The sequence below is a fragment of the Corticium candelabrum genome, chromosome 17 (genome assembly GCF_963422355.1).
Source record: "Corticium candelabrum chromosome 17, ooCorCand1.1, whole genome shotgun sequence".
In the NCBI taxonomy this organism is placed as follows: domain Eukaryota; kingdom Metazoa; phylum Porifera; class Homoscleromorpha; order Homosclerophorida; family Plakinidae; genus Corticium; species Corticium candelabrum.
In genome coordinates this window covers 6,023,877-6,044,159 of record NC_085101.1, presented here as the reverse complement: position 1 = coordinate 6,044,159, position 20,283 = coordinate 6,023,877, and the positions used below count along the sequence as shown (strand labels likewise).

The 20,283-nt window shown below is 43.7% G+C and overlaps 4 protein-coding genes across 10 annotated transcripts in view; all 4 read left to right on the top strand.

Annotated features, from left to right (window-relative positions):
- LOC134193128 (transmembrane protein 106B-like) overlaps window positions 1-446 on the top strand; it is a 6,484-nt gene extending 6,038 nt beyond the window's left edge. For both annotated transcript variants that reach the window (XM_062661923.1, XM_062661922.1), the window contains one exon: window positions 165-446. In XM_062661923.1, the coding sequence (XP_062517907.1) occupies window positions 165-218 (54 nt within the window). In that variant the 3' untranslated portion in view covers window positions 219-446. The remainder of the gene's footprint in view (window positions 1-164) is intronic.
- Window positions 447-879: 433 nt separating this feature from the next.
- LOC134193227 (uncharacterized) lies at window positions 880-1,962 on the top strand. Of its 4 annotated transcripts, none has more exons than XR_009972034.1 (3): window positions 880-969; window positions 1,028-1,371; window positions 1,435-1,962. XR_009972034.1 is itself a non-coding variant. In XM_062662045.1 (3 exons), exons 1-3 carry the CDS (start codon window positions 1,176-1,178, stop codon window positions 1,583-1,585), a joined length of 282 nt encoding a protein of 93 aa, XP_062518029.1. In that variant the 5' UTR covers window positions 902-1,175; the 3' UTR covers window positions 1,586-1,962. The 4 variants fall into 4 exon arrangements, 2 of the variants coding, with proteins under 2 accessions (XP_062518029.1, XP_062518028.1); XR_009972035.1 differs by having other exon boundaries at window positions 902-1,371; window positions 1,435-1,742; window positions 1,815-1,962; XM_062662045.1 differs by having other exon boundaries at window positions 902-1,189; window positions 1,255-1,371.
- Window positions 1,963-7,413: 5,451 nt separating this feature from the next.
- On the top strand, window positions 7,414-19,141 carry LOC134193020 (cytidine monophosphate-N-acetylneuraminic acid hydroxylase-like). Of its 3 annotated transcripts, none has more exons than XM_062661796.1 (10): window positions 7,414-7,530; window positions 12,179-13,129; window positions 13,358-13,405; window positions 13,473-13,608; window positions 13,667-13,786; window positions 17,795-17,842; window positions 17,896-18,022; window positions 18,090-18,206; window positions 18,723-18,838; window positions 18,898-19,141. In XM_062661796.1, exons 2-10 carry the CDS (start codon window positions 12,193-12,195, stop codon window positions 19,022-19,024), a joined length of 1,776 nt encoding a protein of 591 aa, XP_062517780.1. In that variant the 5' UTR covers window positions 7,414-7,530; window positions 12,179-12,192; the 3' UTR covers window positions 19,025-19,141. The 3 variants fall into 3 exon arrangements, with proteins under 3 accessions (XP_062517780.1, XP_062517782.1, XP_062517781.1); XM_062661798.1 differs by lacking the exon at window positions 7,414-7,530 and adding an exon at window positions 7,577-7,648; XM_062661797.1 differs by lacking the exon at window positions 7,414-7,530 and adding an exon at window positions 8,535-8,834.
- On the top strand, window positions 10,517-12,016 carry LOC134193098 (uncharacterized). The gene has a single exon (XM_062661885.1). The coding sequence runs from the start codon at window positions 11,100-11,102 to the stop codon at window positions 11,850-11,852; it is 753 nt and encodes a 250-aa protein (XP_062517869.1). The 5' UTR covers window positions 10,517-11,099; the 3' UTR covers window positions 11,853-12,016.
- Window positions 19,142-20,283: the final 1,142 nt, after the last annotated feature.

Sequence of the window (20,283 nt, the reverse complement as noted above, 5' to 3'; positions counted from 1 at the left end):
TGTGTGTGCATGTGTGTGCTGGCAATAATAATCAAATAATTAATTAATAATTATTAGAACAAATAACTATTACAATAAATAAATAATTTATTTATTATGTTGCGGCTAGAGATGCTGCTGTCTAATCTTGTAGACGTGTTGTAAACCGTTCTCTCTCATTACAGGACATCCTGCACGTTTCACTATCTCATATCACAAACAGAAGAAGCCTCCAGTGACCAGAATTTCTACGAACATTGTGGTACATAGTCAAACAACCAACTTTCAACTGTACTGTATGATCATTTATGTGCTTGTTATAATGCATCTCTAGACATGGTGTTCATTGTCATACAAATTACATATAGCATGCTGTAGTGTAGTGCTGCTGTATGACGGTTTAGTTTAGTAAGAAATTGGAAAAAATTAAGAGATTGTAGAGATTGAGATCTTGAATGTTTTGAGGTTTTGTCATTTAGTTTTTGACGTTTTGATGAGTTTTACCAACCTAAGTCTGCATTTTTATTATGTAACTACATATTCTGTGTCGCATCAGCAGGTCGTTGTGTGTGTGTGTGTGTGTGTGTGTGTGTGTGTGTGTGTGTGTGTGTGTGTGTGTGTGTGTGTGTGTGTGTGTGTGTGTGTGTGTGTGTGTGTGTGTGTGTGTGTGTGTGTGTGTGTGTGTGTGTGTGTGTGTGTGTGTGTGTGTGTGTGTGTGTGTGTGTGTGTGTGTGTGTGTGTGTGTGTGTGTGTGTGTGTGTGTGTGTGTGTGTGTGATTTAGCTATTGTCTATTGTCTATTTATCTATTTGGGCTGGAACTACTGTCACGTGACGTGTCATGCGCAATAGACGATATTCGGGGGCGGAGCTTCTAGAGCATGCGCAATCCCGAGGATAACACGCACCTTTCGCCGATCTTGCTGTACACGAAGTCCACGTTTCTGGGTCTGCTTCTGAACCGTAGATCATTTTGCCGTTGACTAGGCTTTGTAAGTAAGTTCACTACTTACTATTTCGTGCATCTTGTGAGAGACTTTGCCTGCGTAGAGACGCGTAGGAAGCCATTTCTTGAGTACGGCTTCTCGAGGGTAAGAGACTGCTGTTCACGCTGAAGTCGCCTGATTCACACTCTGAACAGATGCACGTGGAGTGGAAAGACAGACTACTCATTGCTTAGTGATGGAAGTTTTGTCAGATGAAGATTTTGTGGTAGGGGAACCCATTCGGGGTAACCGAACGTGCCGCGCTGTCACTGTCTATGTGGCTGAAACTAGGACTACTTTTCCCCCATCTAGCGAACAACTTGAACTGTGGAACTGTGAAACTATGTATCTTGTCGAAATAGAGTCAGCAAAAGTTTGTCTAGCTTATCCAACTCTTCATGGAAGGCGGTGAGCTCATGAGCTCACACATCACTCGATGTGCCTTGGCCTGATTCTTTGTTTGCTATACAGAGAAATTGTCTTGGCTGCTTTCAGTCGAACTCCACACTGTATCAAGTACATTTCTGTACACAAGACCTGTGTAAGACTTGATTTTATGATGAGAATGCCTTTTCTTGCAACCCAGACTCTGCAGATACAAGGTCTTGCTCGAGAACTCTAATCTTGTTTTGAAGTTCCACTATTTCATTTGCTTGTTGTTCAATTATCGGACGTAAACCATCAGCTTCAGCGCCTCAGTGACATTTTTGACAATTATCATCTTCATCTTCAATTTTGAGATCACTACTATACACATGTCTTGATCAACTGCGGATGAGGTAGAACAGCCTCTGCTTTCTGATTTAGACATTACAGCTATGGAATAGTGCGTATGTGTTGTGTTACTTTAGACATAAACTGTTGCTGGGACTTGTAGACTGGCAGTGCTAATTCTAGACAGACTACAGAGTACGTGTACTGTACTCTGATCCGCGTCAGTGTACTTATCGAGTGCAAGTTATCACAGTAAGAACTTCGACTTGGCCAATCACATATATACAGAAGCAAGCTAGACTGCCCGGAAACAATGCGGAACACCTACATGTCTGGTTACCCGAAATGGGTTCCCAGGTGGCATGATTTCACTTGCCAAAACTAATTCATCTCTAGGCAATGAGTAGCCTGTGCTTCCACTCCACGTGTATCTGTTCAGAATGTGAATCAGGCGACTTCAGCTTGAACAGCAGTCTCTTACCCTCGAGAAGCTGTACTACTCAAGAAATGGCTTCCTGCGCGTCTCTACGCAGGCAAAGTCTCTCACAAGATGCACGAAATAGTAAGTAGTGAACTTACTTACAAAGCCTAGTCAACGGCAAGATGATCTACGGTTCAGAAGCAGACCCGAAAACGTGGACTTTGTGTACAGTTCGCGAAAGGTGGGCGTTACCCTCGAGATTGCGCATGCTGTAGAAGCTCCGCCTCTCCCGAATATCGTCTATTAGTCCAGTATAAAGTGAAACAAGATAGGGGGTGAGTAATGCTAAGGTTGTATGACTCTTTATACAGGCCATACTGTAATTGAGACCTTAGTATGTAGTCCTTATTCTCGCGCGTACGGTAATCCGGGCTGCAAGTCTCACTCTACAAGCAAATTCCGGTACACACATAACATTACTTGCGCATGCTTCGAATGATACCTCTAGAGGTCGCCCCGAACGGACTACGAATACAAGAATTATTGCGATTTTACAAAGTTTAGTAGTTAGAGTGAACGCGAACATACGTACAGTTTATGTACGTTGACATGTAGACTATCTAGGCTCTTGTTCTACCTCCAAAATACATGCAAAAACGTTTCTACGTACTCTACCTAGTAGATATTTATAGAACGCAGCCCCGTTCCTCGGACACCATCCGATTCCGGACGCGAGTTCTCAGTTATTCGTTTTTGAACGCAGTCCCTACCACATCCTAAGTGTAGGTATCCAAGTTGTAATTGAGCACACCAAAAGAGAGCATTGTACCTCCTCTGCTTAGAGTGAGATTGAAAACTGTGCGGAGCCTTGCATACCCCGTTCATCGGACAAACGCATCGTTCACCGGACAGTAGCGTCTAGATTGCACACACGCATCCTTCAGCCTAGTTACTGATATATCGCTAATCAACAACTCTTTACCTACAAATTGTGTTGTTACCCTGCATGTCAGCCAAGATCTGTATGAGTTACAGTCAGTCAAACGCCCGTGGTAACGGCCCCAATCGTCGGACACCCATTTTCTTGCCTTCCTACCTTCTCAGCAACAGCTCTAGGTTTCAAATAACTGCAGTTGATTAAATTCAGCTATCTGAAACGCCGCAGAACGCAGAACACTTGCCTAGAGTGCTTGATGGCAATTCTGAGTCATTTCTCCTACAACCACGCCCCCACGAGGACGTGTAAAAGATGTCGCTTGAACGAACTAGCCGTTCAACAAAGAAGACGACAACCGAAACCGATGAGAGGGCAGGATTGAAATGCTAAAACGCTCTTTTATCCTTTGCAAAGAAAGTCGATCGCTGCGTAGCGCGCGTTGACAAGGACTTGACGTAATCTAATTCAACTTTACCTAGGAGAAGCAGAGGTGAAGGTTCTAGCTGCTCTGATAATAAACAAAGTTCCTGCATTTGGTACAGCTGGTTGTACCAACGGTGACGTGCTGCACTTCCAACTCTCTCTCATGACATTATTACCTGCAGACTGCTGCTGCAAAGAAAAAGACTGTCGACAAAAGGGGCGTTACCTCGACTCAATGAGCGCGCGCTATCTCTCCTGGAGAGTACTGTACACGTAGCAAACGGAGACAGTGATAGTGTTGTTGTGTTAGCTAGTCACCTCTAAACCTATCTCAGGTGCGAAGTTGCAGAATTGTCTTTGCGTTTTCATGGGGGAGGTCGTGTCCGGTGAATGATGGTGGTGTCCGATAAACGGGGTCGCAGAGAAGGATCATGTTTACCGTCCTAGCATAACCGTTTCAAGCCTTTGGACGTCCCGCGTCTGGAATCACAGTCTTTACTAATCCTTCTTACTGTGGGCTGTAACAAAGCCCAGTCTTAAGCTTACTTCGTTTACTTCTTGCACGGCTGTCCGATGAGTGATGGTGTCCGATAACAGGGGCGTCGCTCTACACAGCATAGATACACGACTGAGTTTCGCGTGAAACTGCAAACAAGTGACCTCACGCCAATGCATACTCTACAATAATATTATTACAAGTCCAAAAACATTTTGAGAAAATGATGGGTATGTACGTAGGGATGGGTATCTAGTGATGGGTATGTAGGGATAGGTATGTACTTATGTCATCTAGGCCCGTCTCGTACATCACATTCACAACTGCTGCAATCGATATAGGTAAAAAGAGTGTGATGTAGGAGATGGGCATAAATGACATAAGTACATACCCATCCCTACATACCCATCATTTTCTCAAAATGTTTTTGGACTTGTTTCATACATTTTTAGATGGAAATGACAGTTTTAGTAAATGGAGTGCTTAACATTTTGAACATGTGAGAATACTTTCATGTTCAAAACCCCAGGACAGACCACGTGGAGGTTGCACTCTCTGTCCTGCACTCTCTGTCCTGCACTCTCTGTCCTGCACTCTCTGTCCCGCTCTCCCCCCTAGTACGCACGGAATAGATGTAAATAGATGTACAAGATGATTTACAACGTGCCTTTGCTGTTGAACGTACCGAAAGCCCCTACTGTACAGTGTACTAGAGAAGTCGACAGAGACGAGGAAAATTGAAGTCACAGAGGTTCTACGCAGAAGTACACGTACTCAAGTGCCCCTAGACAGTTGCGTAATTAAATACGTATACTATTTCTACACATGCGGCTACGGTCTCTAGCCTAAAGGAGAACTCCCACGATTTTCAAGTTGGGGTCAGATACAAGTCCCTTCCATAAACCGACGATTCGAAGGGACATAGGTTTTGTGCGCGACATCTTCACGGCAGGAGAAACGTCGAAAGAAAGGGGCGTGTCGGGTGAGCGAGGTACATGACGTCATTGACGCAAAGCCACACGCGCATGTCATCGGGTTAGAATCTAAGATGCAGTTGCGGACGGATATGAACGCATACGCGTTGTTCTTTTCTGTCTGGTGTTCGACCTTACAGTTTCGAGCCAGAGTACGAACCTACTCAGCGTGAAATCAACGCAGTTGAATACATTGACGGCCATGACAGCAGACAGATCACCGGTGAAGATCTGTCTGATGAGAACGAAAATCGAGTTGGGAACACTGCTTGGTGCAGCTGCGACAGGTGTTCTGTATGCCTAGCGTAGCTGAGTGCTTGTGCTGCCAGGAAGTGGACGAACTAGAGTCTAGGGTGGAAGCTTCAGGATCTGATCCAGGCGCGTACCCAGGATTTCTCTGGGGGTTTCCATATTAATATCAATAATATTGATCTGTTTATATTAATATCAATATTATTGATCTTAATAACTGTTTTTATATCAATATCTAGATTAATATTGATATTAATGGTTTAATTGATATTTGATATTTACTCTCATCCTTGTAATATCACGATGTCTTATGTATCTATACAAGTTGACAAAATGTCTTTCAAAACTGCTTAGTCTTTCTTGGCCCATTGAGGACCTTAGGTATGTCTTTAGTCGCCTTAAGACAGACACGGATCTTTCACACTCTGCTGTCGTGACTGGCAGTGTGCAAAATATGCGCAGCACACAGTTGATGTTTGGGTACATAGTTTCGTCAGCATATGACAAGCAATCTGCAGGCGTGTGAGGAAACGCTCCTTTGAATCTGCGCCATTTGTTGACCCCGTTGTGCATCTCCTGAGGCAGCCCATCAGCAGATGGTAAATCGTCAAGGTAGAATTCAAAGTCGTCAAGTCCCATAGTTTTCACATCCAATTCCCCCGTAGGGGGGTTTCCGGGCAACCTGGAAACATGCCTGCGTACGCCACTGCTGATCTGTAATTATTACGCAGCATGAGAACTTCCTTGCTGTGTGTCTCAATGAAGACGTTCTTCGAACAGCTGTAGTGTTAATGACCGATTGGCGACGGGATCCCATCAGAGAACCACTAACTTCCAGGCGAGTAGCACCTAGACGAACGTGGACTGGCTTGCCTATGTAAAATTTTCACGCAGACTGCTGCGACTAACTGTGTACAGGTAATTTACTTGCTGGGTGCACGACAGGCTGGGCAAGGGTATCAGACTTGTCATTCCAGCATGCGTTGTAGGACTCAAAGTGATCCGAATAAACGCGGCTGTTTTTTGAGATAGACGGATCCACCAGACGTAACTCTGCTAGCCATGATTCTAGCAAATTTGGCTTCTTGAGAGGAAGCCTGAAGAAGCTGACGCCTCTGGCGATGTCGCTGCTGTTGTGGCTACAGCCAAAAGCAATGCAGTGGACCATTTCACGTCGAATAAATCAGGTAGATAGCACGCCTTGTGCACGACACGTGGAGGTCATGCACCAACTGCGTCTCAACCACGCCTACGCTAACACTCTTTTTGCGGGGCTTTTGCTACGTTACAGAAGCAATGGAGGGAACTCAAAGTTTTCGAGTGCAGTCAAGATAAAAAAATCTTGTATCTGACCCCAACTTGAAAATCGTGGGAGTTCTCCTCTAACTACTATTATAGTAGTAGACTCGAGCCAGTCTCTCCCCGCCTTCGTCATTCCCCTGGCTCGAGTCTACTATAGTAGTACGTCATTTGACAGATGCTGCAATGTTCCTAGACGTCACAGAGTGCAGCCACAAGAACAGTACCTGTACTGTGGCTTCCAGTTCTATTCTCACTCGGTGCCACGTTCACACTTGTGCACGTGCCCCGCACCTTACATACGTGACTGCTCATCCCGTGTACTCACTGACCGAGCAGAAAAGCCATACGATGGTGTACCTACAGTAGACTGAGAATGCGTGTGGTAGAGAACTGGCATGTTTTATGCATGTGCCACACATGTTGAATATTAATTGTAGGACACTAGGTACGCGGATGCTAGCTAGATGCCAAAATTGCATGGTTGCATCGAAGCGCGCATCACAAGATGTCGAGTTATAGGACCAAGGGCCCGCATGACAATTCGCCTGACAATTGGAATGCAACGCATGCGCTTATTGTTGTCGCTGGTTCCGACGATTTTGAATCGGCACTACACGAGTCTGGGAGGCCGGAGCTAGGGTTAGCCACAGAGCCGCCACAGAGCCGTCCAAACGGCTTTGGTTAGCCAGTCGGTGTGATGCATGTTGCTCTCTAGTAGAGGTGTGTGTACGTGCGCGCACTGTATCGAATGACTATGGGATGTCGACGGTTCCACGTGCCAGTCAGTGTGTCTAGCCTCTTTTTCACGCTCTTCAATGGCTTTGATTAAAAGCTAACTAGCTAGTAAGTGCTGGAGTGTTATCGGGGCGGTCTTTCTATTATTTACATAAACCGTTACCCTATCAGACGCACGCTTGTTAGCTAGCTAGCCTATAGCCCTAGTATTCGTGCGCTGTTTCCATCACCATTCTAGAGTTCATTACCTTACGGAGCGAAGACGTACAACAAAGAAACGCTAGCTCGATACTCTTTTGGTGTTCATTACCAGGTGGGTGAGCGCGTGTCTGTCTAGGTTGTGTCGAGTTGTTTGGTCTTGTGCACGTCTGGATGCTGGTACAAACTCGGCCATATTCAGTGTACTAGTCGAGACAACACTTACATTTTAGGTAAGGGATAGTGTTAGAGTTAGGGCTAATCGGCGTTTAGCTGGATGAACTGGCTTAGCTAATCTATCTAATTAGTGTGGATTAGCTGGACTAGGTAAAAGAAATGCACCCCTAGCTAGAGGCAGTTGTACACGCTAACGTAGTAGATAACTAGATTTAGTCTAGGCTATCTCTATACAATACTAGTCTAGGGTACTAATCAAAAGCCGACCGCGTTTCTTCAGAATTCTGCCTCAAACGGCTCGCGCTCTTCAGCAGCTAGACGTACTCACACAACACACGCCTGTGCTGTTCCTTTCTCACTTTCCGAGCCTTCGTAGGATGCTACGCGCGTGCATGCTGTAGATAGATCTGGGGATGTCGTCAGCGGGTTAATTATTGAAATATGGCTAGCGAAAACGTACAACTTTAAACAAATAATTATTGTGGTAGACTAGATCTTAGAGAATTCTAATTATGTGCAACGTCCGGTGTCTGTGCTTTGTACTTGTGGCGACTAGAATAGGCGTTTCGGTGTTTTGGCAACAAACAGCATTGATAGATAGGACCTACATAGAGTCCGTTCCAGAATTAAAGTCAGTTGGGCGAAAGTGGGCTGATGACGCGTAACCTTAGAACGGGACCGAGGTCATCGGATGCCTTTTGTAGGCTGCATTACACCGGAGATGATGTGATGCTTTCGGTAAAATAATGAGATAGAAGGTGGAGTCTTGTCAATCATGAATCCTTCTAATTGCTTACCTACTGTAATTAGATTGGTACTTTACTGTAAATCAATGGAAGTGATTAAATTTCGGTATGCGCTAAGATTTTATTTCGGTATGAACAAGTAGTTTTATAGCACTAAACTAAAAGTTTAGTGTACGTGCGAACCTATCTGCGAGTCTGGAGTGCGAGCTACAAAGGGAATACGAGGCCATGGAGTGCTCATGCGCATACTGTACTCAATGTCAGGGCTTTTGAAAATGGTTGTCGACAGCCAATCTCTGCCTGAAGGGAGCATCCTCGGCCCACAACGTTTGGACTACCAAATCCCAACGAGGAGACAAGCAACAACGCTGGCCCATGTGCAAGTGCAAACGCGGAGATGGACAAGGTCTGGAGTGAAATTGACGACAAAAGAGGCAGTCGGAAACGTCGCGGTGAGTATGGCCACTACAGCGGAGAAAAGAGCGAAGATGGCAAGGTATGCAGATGTGCATGGTTTGCAGGCCGCTGCCAAACATTTCTCTGCCAAACTTGGTTGAAACATTCCTTACACTGCAATCCTGTAATGTTCACACAAAGAACCAGTTGCCTTTACCTACTGGCACTAGAAACTAAAAAATATAGGATACAAAATTTAGTTAGCGATTAACTAAATTTAGTAATTTTGAAGCTGTACCAAATATACCGAAATTTAAATCGCTACCGAAATTTTCTTGATTTACAGTAACTAGAAACAGTTTGAGAGTGTAATCGACATGCTAAGTACAGCCACCATCACTCTCTGTCACTTTCTACAGCACTGTCGGCTTTGTTGTGCGTAATTTACTGGCAAGTAGCCTCGAATTTCCAGACCAGAGAGCGGATGGGTCAATGCAAATTTGCGGCGACTATAGATTGACCATTAACCAAGCCGGACAGTGAGATAATTACCCACTACCACGAATTGAGGACATGTTGGCATCATTATCGGGTGGAGTGACGTTTCAAAGTTGGATTTAAGCAATGCATATCAACAAGTGGTCTTAGATGAGAAGTCCATGAAGTATACGGTGATCAATATGCATTTGGGACTGTTTGAATTCACTAGGCTTCCTTTCGGGATTGCGGTGGTGCCAGGTATTTCTTAGAGAATTATGGACTCACTGTTACAGGGGATACCACACACAATGGTATACCTGGATGATATTCTCATTACTGGTAGAACACAAGACGAACATTGTCGGAACTTGGAAACAGTGCTCAGCAGACCAACACAAGCAGGATTACGCCTCAAACGCAACAATTGCCTCTTTTTCCAAAAGGAAGTGGCATATTTGGGACACAAAATCGACAAACAGGGCATTTACCCTAACAGAGAGAAAGTACGGACAATATAAAACACACCGGAGCCAAAGATTATACAGGAACTACGAGCATACTTAGGGCTGATCAACTACTACGGGCGATTTTTGCTGAGATTATCAACCACCCTGGCAGCCTTATATGACTTATTGCGAAAAGGGAAGCTCTGGACATGGGGGAAAGAACAAAGGAAAGCATTCGAGCTCAGTAAATCGGCTCTGCAATCCACCAACATCTTAGTACATTTTGACCCGGAGAAACAGTTGACTCTTGCATGTGACGCTTCCCCGCACGGAGTGGGAGCGGTGCTATCACACTGTCATGCTAATGGCACAGACAAACCAATTGCATTTGCGTCCAGGACTCTCACTCAGGCTGAACGGGGCTACGCACAGATAGACAAAGAGGCACTGGCAGTAATGTTTGGAGTCAAGCGGTTCCACCAGTTTGTCTATGGTAGACCATTTGTGATCTACACTGTGTAGATCACAAACCTCTGTTAACATTATTTGGAGAGAAAAAGGGCGTACCGACAAGTTGCTCCGGTCGCATGCAGCGATGGTTGTTATTGCTGTCAGGATATCAATCGAAGCTGAAATACAGTCCCAGAAAGGAGAACGCCAAAGCGAATGCGTTAAGCCGGTTGCCAATAGAAAGCAAGCCCGAGGTGGGAACAGGAGACCCACTGGAAGCAGTGTTAGCGCTGCATATCTTGGAGATGGTGCCACAAAAGCCGGTAACAGTGGCACAGCTGCGGAGATGGACAGAGCAAGACATAACCTTACCAAGAGTGAGAAGCTACACGTCAGGCTGGTCCAGAACGAACAGGGAGGCGACATGAGAGCCCTATTGGCGCCGGAGGGTAGAACCGAGTGTGCTGGGAGGATGTGTATTGTGGGGATCCCGAGTCATAATACCACCACAGGCTAGAAAGAGGGTACTGGAGGAGTTGCACGGGGTCACCCGGGGGCCACACGCATGAAAGGATTAGCAAGAAGTTATGTGTGGTGGCCAAAGATGGGCCAAGAAATCGAGCAACACGTCAAACTTTGCAGCAGATGTCAAAGCCACACTACCACTCCAGTTAAGGCACCATTACACCCATGGGCGTGCCTTGAGAAACCCTGGACCAGACTACACGTGGACTTTGCAGGCCCATTGATGGGGAGGCAATTCTTGGTAGTGGTGGATGCTTTTACCAAGTGGCTGGAGGTGGAGGTTTTACCATCCATTACGGTGTTATCCACCATCAAAAGTCTGCAGCGCATATTTGCAACACATGGGATCCCAGATAAGTTCGTAAGCGATAACGGACCCGCGTTTGTAAGCAAGGAGTTCAAGCAATTTATGGAAGGAAACGGAATCACTCACATAACGTCAGCACCCTATCATTCATTCACGAATGGTCAGGCAACGGGCCATCGAGACATTCAAAAGCGCATTGAGGAAAATAAGGAAGGAATACAGATCATTGGAGAGTAAAGTGGATCGCTTTTTATTTCGGTACCGGCTAACACCACATACAACCATGGGGGAACCACCTGCAGTACTGCTGATGGGTCGACTGCCGCATAGCAGATTGGACATACTACGATCAGATGTGGGGGAGTGGACCCAGCAGAGACAGGAACAACAACGTTACCAACACAACCGAACCAACAGGGAACGTACCTTGGGCATAGGACAGCCGGTGTTCTTGATAAAGTTTGGCACGGGGGAGCCGTGGGTGACGGGGACGGTAGAGGAACAAACCAGGGCGGTGTCCTACACAGTACATCTGCCCGATGACCGCATAGTGAGAAGACACTTAGATCACCTTCGAAATTGGGCAACACAGGACGAAGCAGGGGGAGAGACTGAGGCTCTAGTTGACAGGACGCAACATCATACAAGCCAAAGACAAGACCCGGGGCAGGAAAGCATAGACATGAAGGAAGCGGAAAGGACCAAACAGAGTGAGTTACGTCAGAGCAGAACTGGTGGTAAGCAAGGGACAACCCAGCAGGAGTCACCCCCTAAAGCCGGTGAGGAACAATGCCGTGCCAGGGAGGAGATCCAAACGGAGACAGAGAGGGCTTCAGAGGAGTCTGGAGAGATCACCCCAGTCCGGAGATCACATCAAGAGCGGAGAGCTTCCAATAGACTAGACTTGTAGTTGCGGGTATGAACTAAAGTAGAATGGTTAGATGTAGCTTTAAGGGGACGGATGTAGTAGATTGATACGGGCATTAGAGGCCCGCCCCGTGTGTGGTGTGCGGTTGTGCGTTAGTGTTCTGGCGGGAGTTGTACTAGTGGTTGGTAATACAATAACGGCGAAAACATAACATACGTGACACGTGCAGCTCCAGGGGTAAGCCAACAATGTTATACCGGTTACTCTGGCGGAGGTCCCTTGCTATAACTATTACTTCTACTGGACAGTCTGACTGTCTGCTAGCTGGTGCAAGATGAACATGAAATTAATTTCTCCATTTTGTCTAGATTGAGACGGTTTGATGATGGCTGCACGTAACTTGATCTGCACGTTGAGTCACAAGGAAGTAGACGCACTGATTGTAGGAGTGACGATCTGGAAAGTCGATGAGGGTAGTCTGTTGCTGTACAAGAGTCCAGGAAACGAGCTCAGACTTCGTGCTTGTCGCAACGTCTGCCATCACCAACAGGGCACGTTTATCAAACTGGTCGACATCGAAAATCTCACTTTGTCTGGTTGTTCTGTTGTTCAATGCACAAAGCATGGATGGAGACTGGATATGGCATCTATGGACTACATCAACCCACCCGATTGCTTCTCACAAGATGAACTAATCGTTGAAGTTGATGATGATGGAAGAGTTTGTCTGTATGAACCAGTCGTCCCGATGCAACCGTGGGAAAAGGAAGCTCGTCCTGCACAGACCATCCATCCAGGAGAGGTAGCAGTCACCTACTTTACACACGCGTGTGTTGAGATGAATTTCAATGGCACCATTTTATTCACTGATCCTTGGCTGACTGGGCCTGCCTTTTCGAAAGGATGGTGGCTGCTTCATGAACCTCCATCCGACTGGTTGGATCGACTGTCTAATGCAGACATGATCTACATTAGTCATATCCATCCTGACCATTTGAGTTATCCTACACTGAAGTTGCTGCATAAACGCAAGCCTCACATTCCCATCTATGTTGGCAACACGTCGACACTTCCATTCTCCAAGCAACATTGCTATGGGAAAGAGACTTACAATGTTATTGTGTGTGAGTTAGGAGAGTGGCAGCAAGTGTCTGATGATCTCAGATTTATGATTATGCACGACGGGATTCACGTTGAAATGGACACATGTTTGCTAGTTGACTACAAAGGCCACCTGATCATGAACACAGTGGATTGCAGCAGGCCCAATGACAACATTCTTCCTAAAGATGTCGATCTTCTCATGAGCGACTTTGCAGGTAACCCTATGCCTAAGATTGAATGGCTGGGATCTCAAACACCTGACTTGCTGAATGTACTTTCTTTCTACACTTACTGTAAGGTCACAAGCAAATATGTCCAAGGAAAATGATTAATTTGTTAATTGTTGTTTACACACACACACACACACACACCTGTTTCTGTAACGTATATGTACTGACATTAAATGAAATTAAATTAATCATTAATTTAGATTGTCATTGTAGGAGGTGCAACAGGATATCCCGTATCATTTTATGGTGGATCCTATACTGGTCAGCCAATGATATTCTTTACAATTATATCCATGTTTTTTTGTTTGCAACTTGAACTATTCTGTAGAGGAATGGAAGGACAACTTTATCAAATCAGAAAGAGCGAAGGAAATCAATCGAAAAGTAGCTATGGCAAAGAAAGTCAATCCTTCTATGTATTTGCCATTTGCTGGCTACTATGTCGAAGCATATTCGTTTGACGAGTGAGACTGATTGGTAGTAGATGTTGCATTAGAATGTTGTTAGTTGATGTGTGTGTAGGTATGTGAGAAAGAAAAACAAGAAGAATAATCCTGCTCAAGTAATTGATCGTCTCAATAAATACGCTCCAGATGTTCGTACATGGAATCCTAAACCTGGAGCATGGCTGGATTTGGCTACGTATGTGTCTTAATTGTCTGAATTTATACATATGTTTGGGTTTCTAGCATTAGAAGCATTTACTCTGTCTGTCTGTCTGTCTGTCAAATTTTCATATATTTTTATACATCAAAGCTAATACAGGTGAAACTAAAGTAACAGCTAATGAACAACAAGTGTCACAACTACAATTACAATTACACAAATAACAATTAGCATTAAAAAGTCTGTCTGTCTGTCTGTCTGTCTATCTACATGTCTGTCTTTGTGTCTGTCTGTCTTTGTGTCTGGCTGGCTGGCTGGCTGTCAAATTTCACCAGTAGCTTTCTTAGCTCCATGGTGTCAAGCCATGAAAGGCTTACTTGAGAGGTTTTCATCATTTTTTGATTTAGTCAACTATCTTCAAAGCAGTAAATCACTACCAGGATCAATCGGCTCCACTGTGGCCTCTTCCTATCAAGCTTTACCACCAATGCCCAAGTCAAACCACGAAGATGGAGAGCAACAGTCTCTTGATGACTTTATCTCATATCCAAAAAAATTACAGCATCGATTATCCACAAAGATTGCCAGTATAGTGCTACTGATATTATTATACAAGCACAGCCTGATAGACATGCAGCACGGTTGAGATCCCTGCAAGGATGAGGGGCTGGTGCATGGCTGGATGTGATCCCCACTTCTGCTAAGCACGCTTTAAAAACAAACAAATTTTCTTAGCGTCTTACCTGAGGTTGGGAGTTAAAATTGGATGATAAACCTTTCACCAATTGGATCAAAAAGTGTGATTGTGGTCATGATTTGGATGAATACGGATACCATCTTTTAACCTGTAAATATGGGGTGGACCTGTGTGGTCTCACAATTCAGTCTTAAATGGGTGGAGTGAATGCCTGTCTGACCTTACCTTCCCCATCAAACAGAACCAAGACATTAATACATCAATACTGAAGACCGTCCAGACATTACAATGTTTGATCCAAATACTAGACAGAATTTGGATCTTGATGTGTCACTGGCTCATCCGTGGAGTCAGGACATTATTAGGAGGGCTAGCAAGGAAAATGGTCATGCTGCCGCGACAAGAGAAGAAAATAAAATGAAAAAATATTCAGAAGAGCTTGTTCCAGGGGGATATGTATCAAGATGTGTTCCTCTTGTGATAGAACATTTGGGAGGTGGGGCACAAAGGCAGAGAAGCATTTGTCACAACAGTCAGCAAATCCAGAAGCCAATCTTAATGCTTCCATGTTCGTGTTGTGTTGGAGAAAAAAATTTTCTACAATTCTGCAAAGATGCAATGCCAAAGTTATCCTTAGAAAACTTTCAAAACTGTCACCTAATCATGGTGATGTAGATAGATTATTTGATTTTGACATTCAAAGTCAAGTCCATTAGTTAAAATGACTTTGTTGTTTGCAAGGACTGATTTGTATTTTAAAAATCTTAGCATATGTACAAGTAGAATCTGTATGAGAATAAATTGTCTGTCTGTCTGTCTGTCTGTCAAATAACATTTATTTCAAACATACATCTATAATACAATGCTAGCAAGGTAACTATATAAAGTTCTGTAACTACGAGAGTTTACTAGGACTAGATTTTAAAAACAAACAAACGTGTAACACTTAAAAGAGAACAATGCAGACTACCTGGAGCCAACTTAGTGACTGAAAAACTGGGTAGAGCAATCTACAGTACAGTCAATGTCATTTGTCAGAGCTGAGATTTTCTCATGATGACCTTTGCATTGCACTTCTGAAGTTGAGTTGAGAATCTCTTTCTCCGGATGTCCAGAAACTCAGCAGCGTTAGGTCGACCAAGTTCATCACGTGACTTCTTTTCTAGCCTTTCCAGAAAGTTTTTCCCATCTCTCCCCATCGTCCAAAATGTTCTATAACTAAGAGAATGAAACTGACTGTTGATACACCTGGTAGATTTTCCTTTGCATATTTTGCCTTCTTCCTCTCTTCTCTTCTTTCTGCAGCAGCACCATCTGACTCAGATGACCTTGGAAAAATATCAGAGCTCCAAGGGTGTGCCAGAGCTATATCCAGGTCAACGTTGTAACCCTTGTCGGGGTCAAATGCCACAATGTCTGGTCTATCATTTGAATTTGAATAGCGATGTCGTGGCTCTCTTCGGTGGTGCACATTTATCTCTCGAAGACAGTTAGACCAAGTTGATGCTATGGCTTCGTGTGACCAAACTGGCCCACCACCAGATTTACATGTTAACAGATGGTACCCACTGCCATCTAGGGTGGCTCTACAGTTACATGTGGTCATCCAATCGGAAAGGTGGATGGACAAGCCCAATCTCAAGAAGGTCGCCAAACGAAAATTCATGCATATCAGGTGCGAACACTTCTGAAGTTGGGATTGCGTTTAACCAAGCTCCAGCTCCTTTTCCTTTTGAGGAGCAAAGCTGTGCGACGTCACGAGCCGTGGGGGCTCCACCGATCAACTGCTCTGTCTCGTGTTTAGCAATAGATGTGTATTATAGCAGATGTTGAATCTTCCCAGTAGATGAAAGGAGGGAAGAAACAGTCTCTCCTACAGGAATGGACTGCGTGAATGCTTTACCTAAGGCTTGCCTTGGTGAGATGACAAGGCTGTCTATGGCAGGAATAAAAGAAGGAAAGCGAAGTGGTAACTCGGCTGTTGCATGACACCAAGAAGCAACAAAAGCAGGTTGGCTTATGGTGTCCAAAGAAGTCATGCCAAAACCACCTTGTCTAATAGGCACAACGGCTTGGTGCCACTTTCGATCCTCAATCAGGTCAAGTCCAAGAATGTGGCAGAATGTGATTCGTGTCTGAGAATCGTGTGTTTTAGCAGCTTTTGTGAGTGACTCGGGACAAATTGAGCGTGTCAGGTGATTCAGGCAGGGAACATGAGAGCCTCTTAGGAGCAGCATAGCACTTTGCACGTCTCCCAATTTAACAAATTCGTCACACAAAGAAAGTTAGACTCTGATATGGTTAAGCAAGAGGAGACGATTTTGTGCCAATGGGTGTGCCCAAAATGATGATTCCATCATGAGACACTGATGTGTTGTCAAAGCCTTCTAAGGAAGTAGAACTTGAAGGGCAATAGATCTCACACTTGTGGTCGGCAATGGACAAACCAATAGCAGAAAACTTTTGTTTCAGCGCTTGAAAGGCAGGTTGAATGTCAGAAGGATGGCCCATGATGAAGACATCTTCCAGGTAGGAGAGGAAGCAGACCTTTGAATGCTCTTCGTGCAAATTGATGAGATCAGAATGAATCGCTGAAGCAAAGAGAATCGGACCCAAGGGGTCACATTGATGAACCCCCTCAGCAGATGCGATTATGACTGGAGTAGAACCTTGCATGAAGACCAGTGGACTTAACTTTCTCGTACATCTGAACGACATGATTATAGACGTCTAGAAATGATTTGGCTACCTGCTTCATTATTTGCTATCTGCTAATGGAATTAAAAGCATTTTTAACGTCAGTTTTCAGCACCACCCAGTCCGGATTACGTTCTAAAAGAAGCTCAATATGTATGATGGATAATTAGCTCAGTGCCACACTCTGTAGCCACACCATGTTGGATAGAGTGAAAACACTTCCTTCTTCTGTTGGCATATAGCTCGAGCTGTTAAATGCCGTAGGACTTCACCAACTGCGATAGGTCGAATGTCACAATTGGATTCAGGCAGAGCAATTAGCCAAGATGAGAAAAAGAGAGTAACTCTGTCTGTCTGTTTGTATGTCTGTCTGTCTGTCTGTCTTTCAATTTCATGTATTGAAACACAAACTCTACGTTACATTTCTAACACTAAATGCAAACAAGCTACTGAGTTCAGCTTTACTCTGTCTGTCTGTCTGTTCGTTTGTCTGGAAGTGTTTGTCTATGTACTTGTTTGTTTGTTTGTTTGTTTGTCTGTCTGTGTGTCTGTCTGTTTGTCTAGACGTATTTCTGTTTACAAAGTTTATACAATTATAAACCCTTAATTTGTCTACCAATATGTTTCTACAGTATCTTGATTTCTTTTAGATTCACAGTAACTGATCCTTCAGAAGGAACTCCAGTTTTCAAAACAAAGTAATGTCACACAGCAGTGGATATAAACATACAAAAACGAATGTTAATTACAGGTGGAATTTTGAGCCATACATCAAGCACATTGATAAAAACATTTTGTTTGCTCCATTTCAACATCCTGACTGTCTGCGCTTCTACTTTGAATGGGTTGGACTTAGAGACACCAACCTCGTTGTGAGAGTGAGGCACACAATTGACCGACTCTGCATTACCATGTGCTGTTGTCTCATCCTGCTTTGTATTGCAGGTCATTGAAACTGATGAAGCATTTGTAAAGAGTGAGATTGGTTATGACTTTTTAGTTGATTTTCTGGACTTGTCTTTTCCTAAAGAAAGACCATCTCGTCAGCATGACTATCTTGAGGTATAAAGTAACTTTAATTAAATGAATGGCACTGCATGTTGACTACAGACAATGTGCTTGATGCTGCATGTTATCCCTGTCTGTCTGTTTTTATCTGCCTTTTGGCTACTTGCTCTCTTGTTTGTGCAATTGTGTAAATATGGTTATCTGTTGTTAGATATGATAGTCAGTCCGTTTTGCTGGCTTGTGTGTGTACATGTTTGTGTTATTGTGTGTTTATTGCTGTCTGTCCGACCATCCGTCCGTTCGTCTGTCTGTTTGTCTGTCTGTCTGTCTGTCTGTCCATCTATTGTCAATATGTTTGTCTCAATCTGTTTGTTTGTATGCTGGCTAACTCACTTAAAAATATTGTAAAAACTAGCATTGTATATAGTCACTTCAATTGATGATTTTGCTATTGTATTAAAATGCTAAAATCTGTGTTGATTGATGACTCAGCTAACAAACTATGCTACGACTAGATCAATAGTGCAGTATATATACAATCAAGAGTTTCTTTCATTTTCTTCGTTTCAGATAAAGGCTCGTATTGGTGTCTTCAGGGAGACATTGAAGTTTGGCTATTTATGGGACAATCTCTATCTTGGATTCCAATGCAAGATATTGAGAGATCCAGACATATTTCATTTCAAGTCTGTCCTTCTCGTTTCTTCTCATTTCTCATTTCACTTTTCAAGCAGTTTTGTTGTAGTTTTTGGAACCACATGCAACTGCTACTACCGTCGACACCTCCTGATTGGACCAAATTTTGGCTGGAGAAGGGAGGAAGAGTGGAAGAGCTGAACGGACCTGACTACATGCTGCCCGATTTGTTGTAAAACAGTATAAAGCATGCAGACAACTGCTGAAGTTTAGGTTTGCTGCTGTGCGTTGAAATGAAGTGTTTGTTGTCGATTAGCTGGTGTAAACAGAGTTCATTCAGGTTGTCTTATCAATTTCTGAGGTATTCAATTGCAAATGTTTGATTAATAGTATATCATGCAACGAATATATTTATTGACAGAATGTTGATATACATAGTTGTACACCTTACTCATTATAACTTCTAACGTGTTACTGAATTCCTTTGTGAACTTACCTTGTAACACCCACTATATCAACATAATACTCAATACTCATCTCAATCGTTTTCGCATTCAAGTTATAGATCTGAATGGCTACAGTAAGCTCTCAACAGTCAAGCATGATGTTGATACATTTTTCTAGGCTATTGAAATTCTGATCTAATTAAATGTCTTGCTTTAATGAAGTGTATTCAATTGAAATAATGGTTACTGACTGATATACTTCCTTGCCTTGTTGTTGTAATCATCACTTGTCATGCTAACACCAGTTTGTGCGCGCACATGTAATTAACATTTTATTAAATAAATAAATATAATAATACATACATAAATTATTATTTAATAAAATTTACTTTGAGTCGCGCACAATCGGTTTGCAGGACTCCAAGGCGACGCCAGTGTAAATATGTAACATATGTACCCATACACTATAAAATACTTTATTATTTTTATAAACATTGCTCCAGTTTGTATGTGTACGCGCGTTTGTAATTAACTCTTTAATTAATCAATAAATTAAATTTCACTTTAAGTCGCGCACCTTCCCGAGTGCAGGACTCCAAGGCTATACCATTCCCCAGAGCCATATATATATATGGCTCTGCCATTCCCAAGAGCCGGCTCCGCCTTTCCCGCCTCCAACTGGTTTGCGATCATGGAGCGTCTACGACGTTCGTTCACCTTCACTTCGCGCAGCAGACAGCGCGAACAGAATGATGACGGTAGGATAGCCTCTTTTGGACACAAAAGCGACGAGGCTCCTCGCAGCAGCAACAGCCGTACAGTACACATACAGATGGCACATGTATTAATCCGGGAACTGCGCGTAAGTGCGCGCCCAACTGCTCGTGACTTCTAGAAGAAGGTGTTGATATCTATGTTATGATGGCATGCATGATAGTTGTTACAAGCAGTTGTGTCTCTGGTTATAGGATAGGTATTGGTATTAGATTATTATACTTTTATTGTAGGTTTTTCAAAAGTTTAAGTTCAATTATGAATGCAAAGATCAC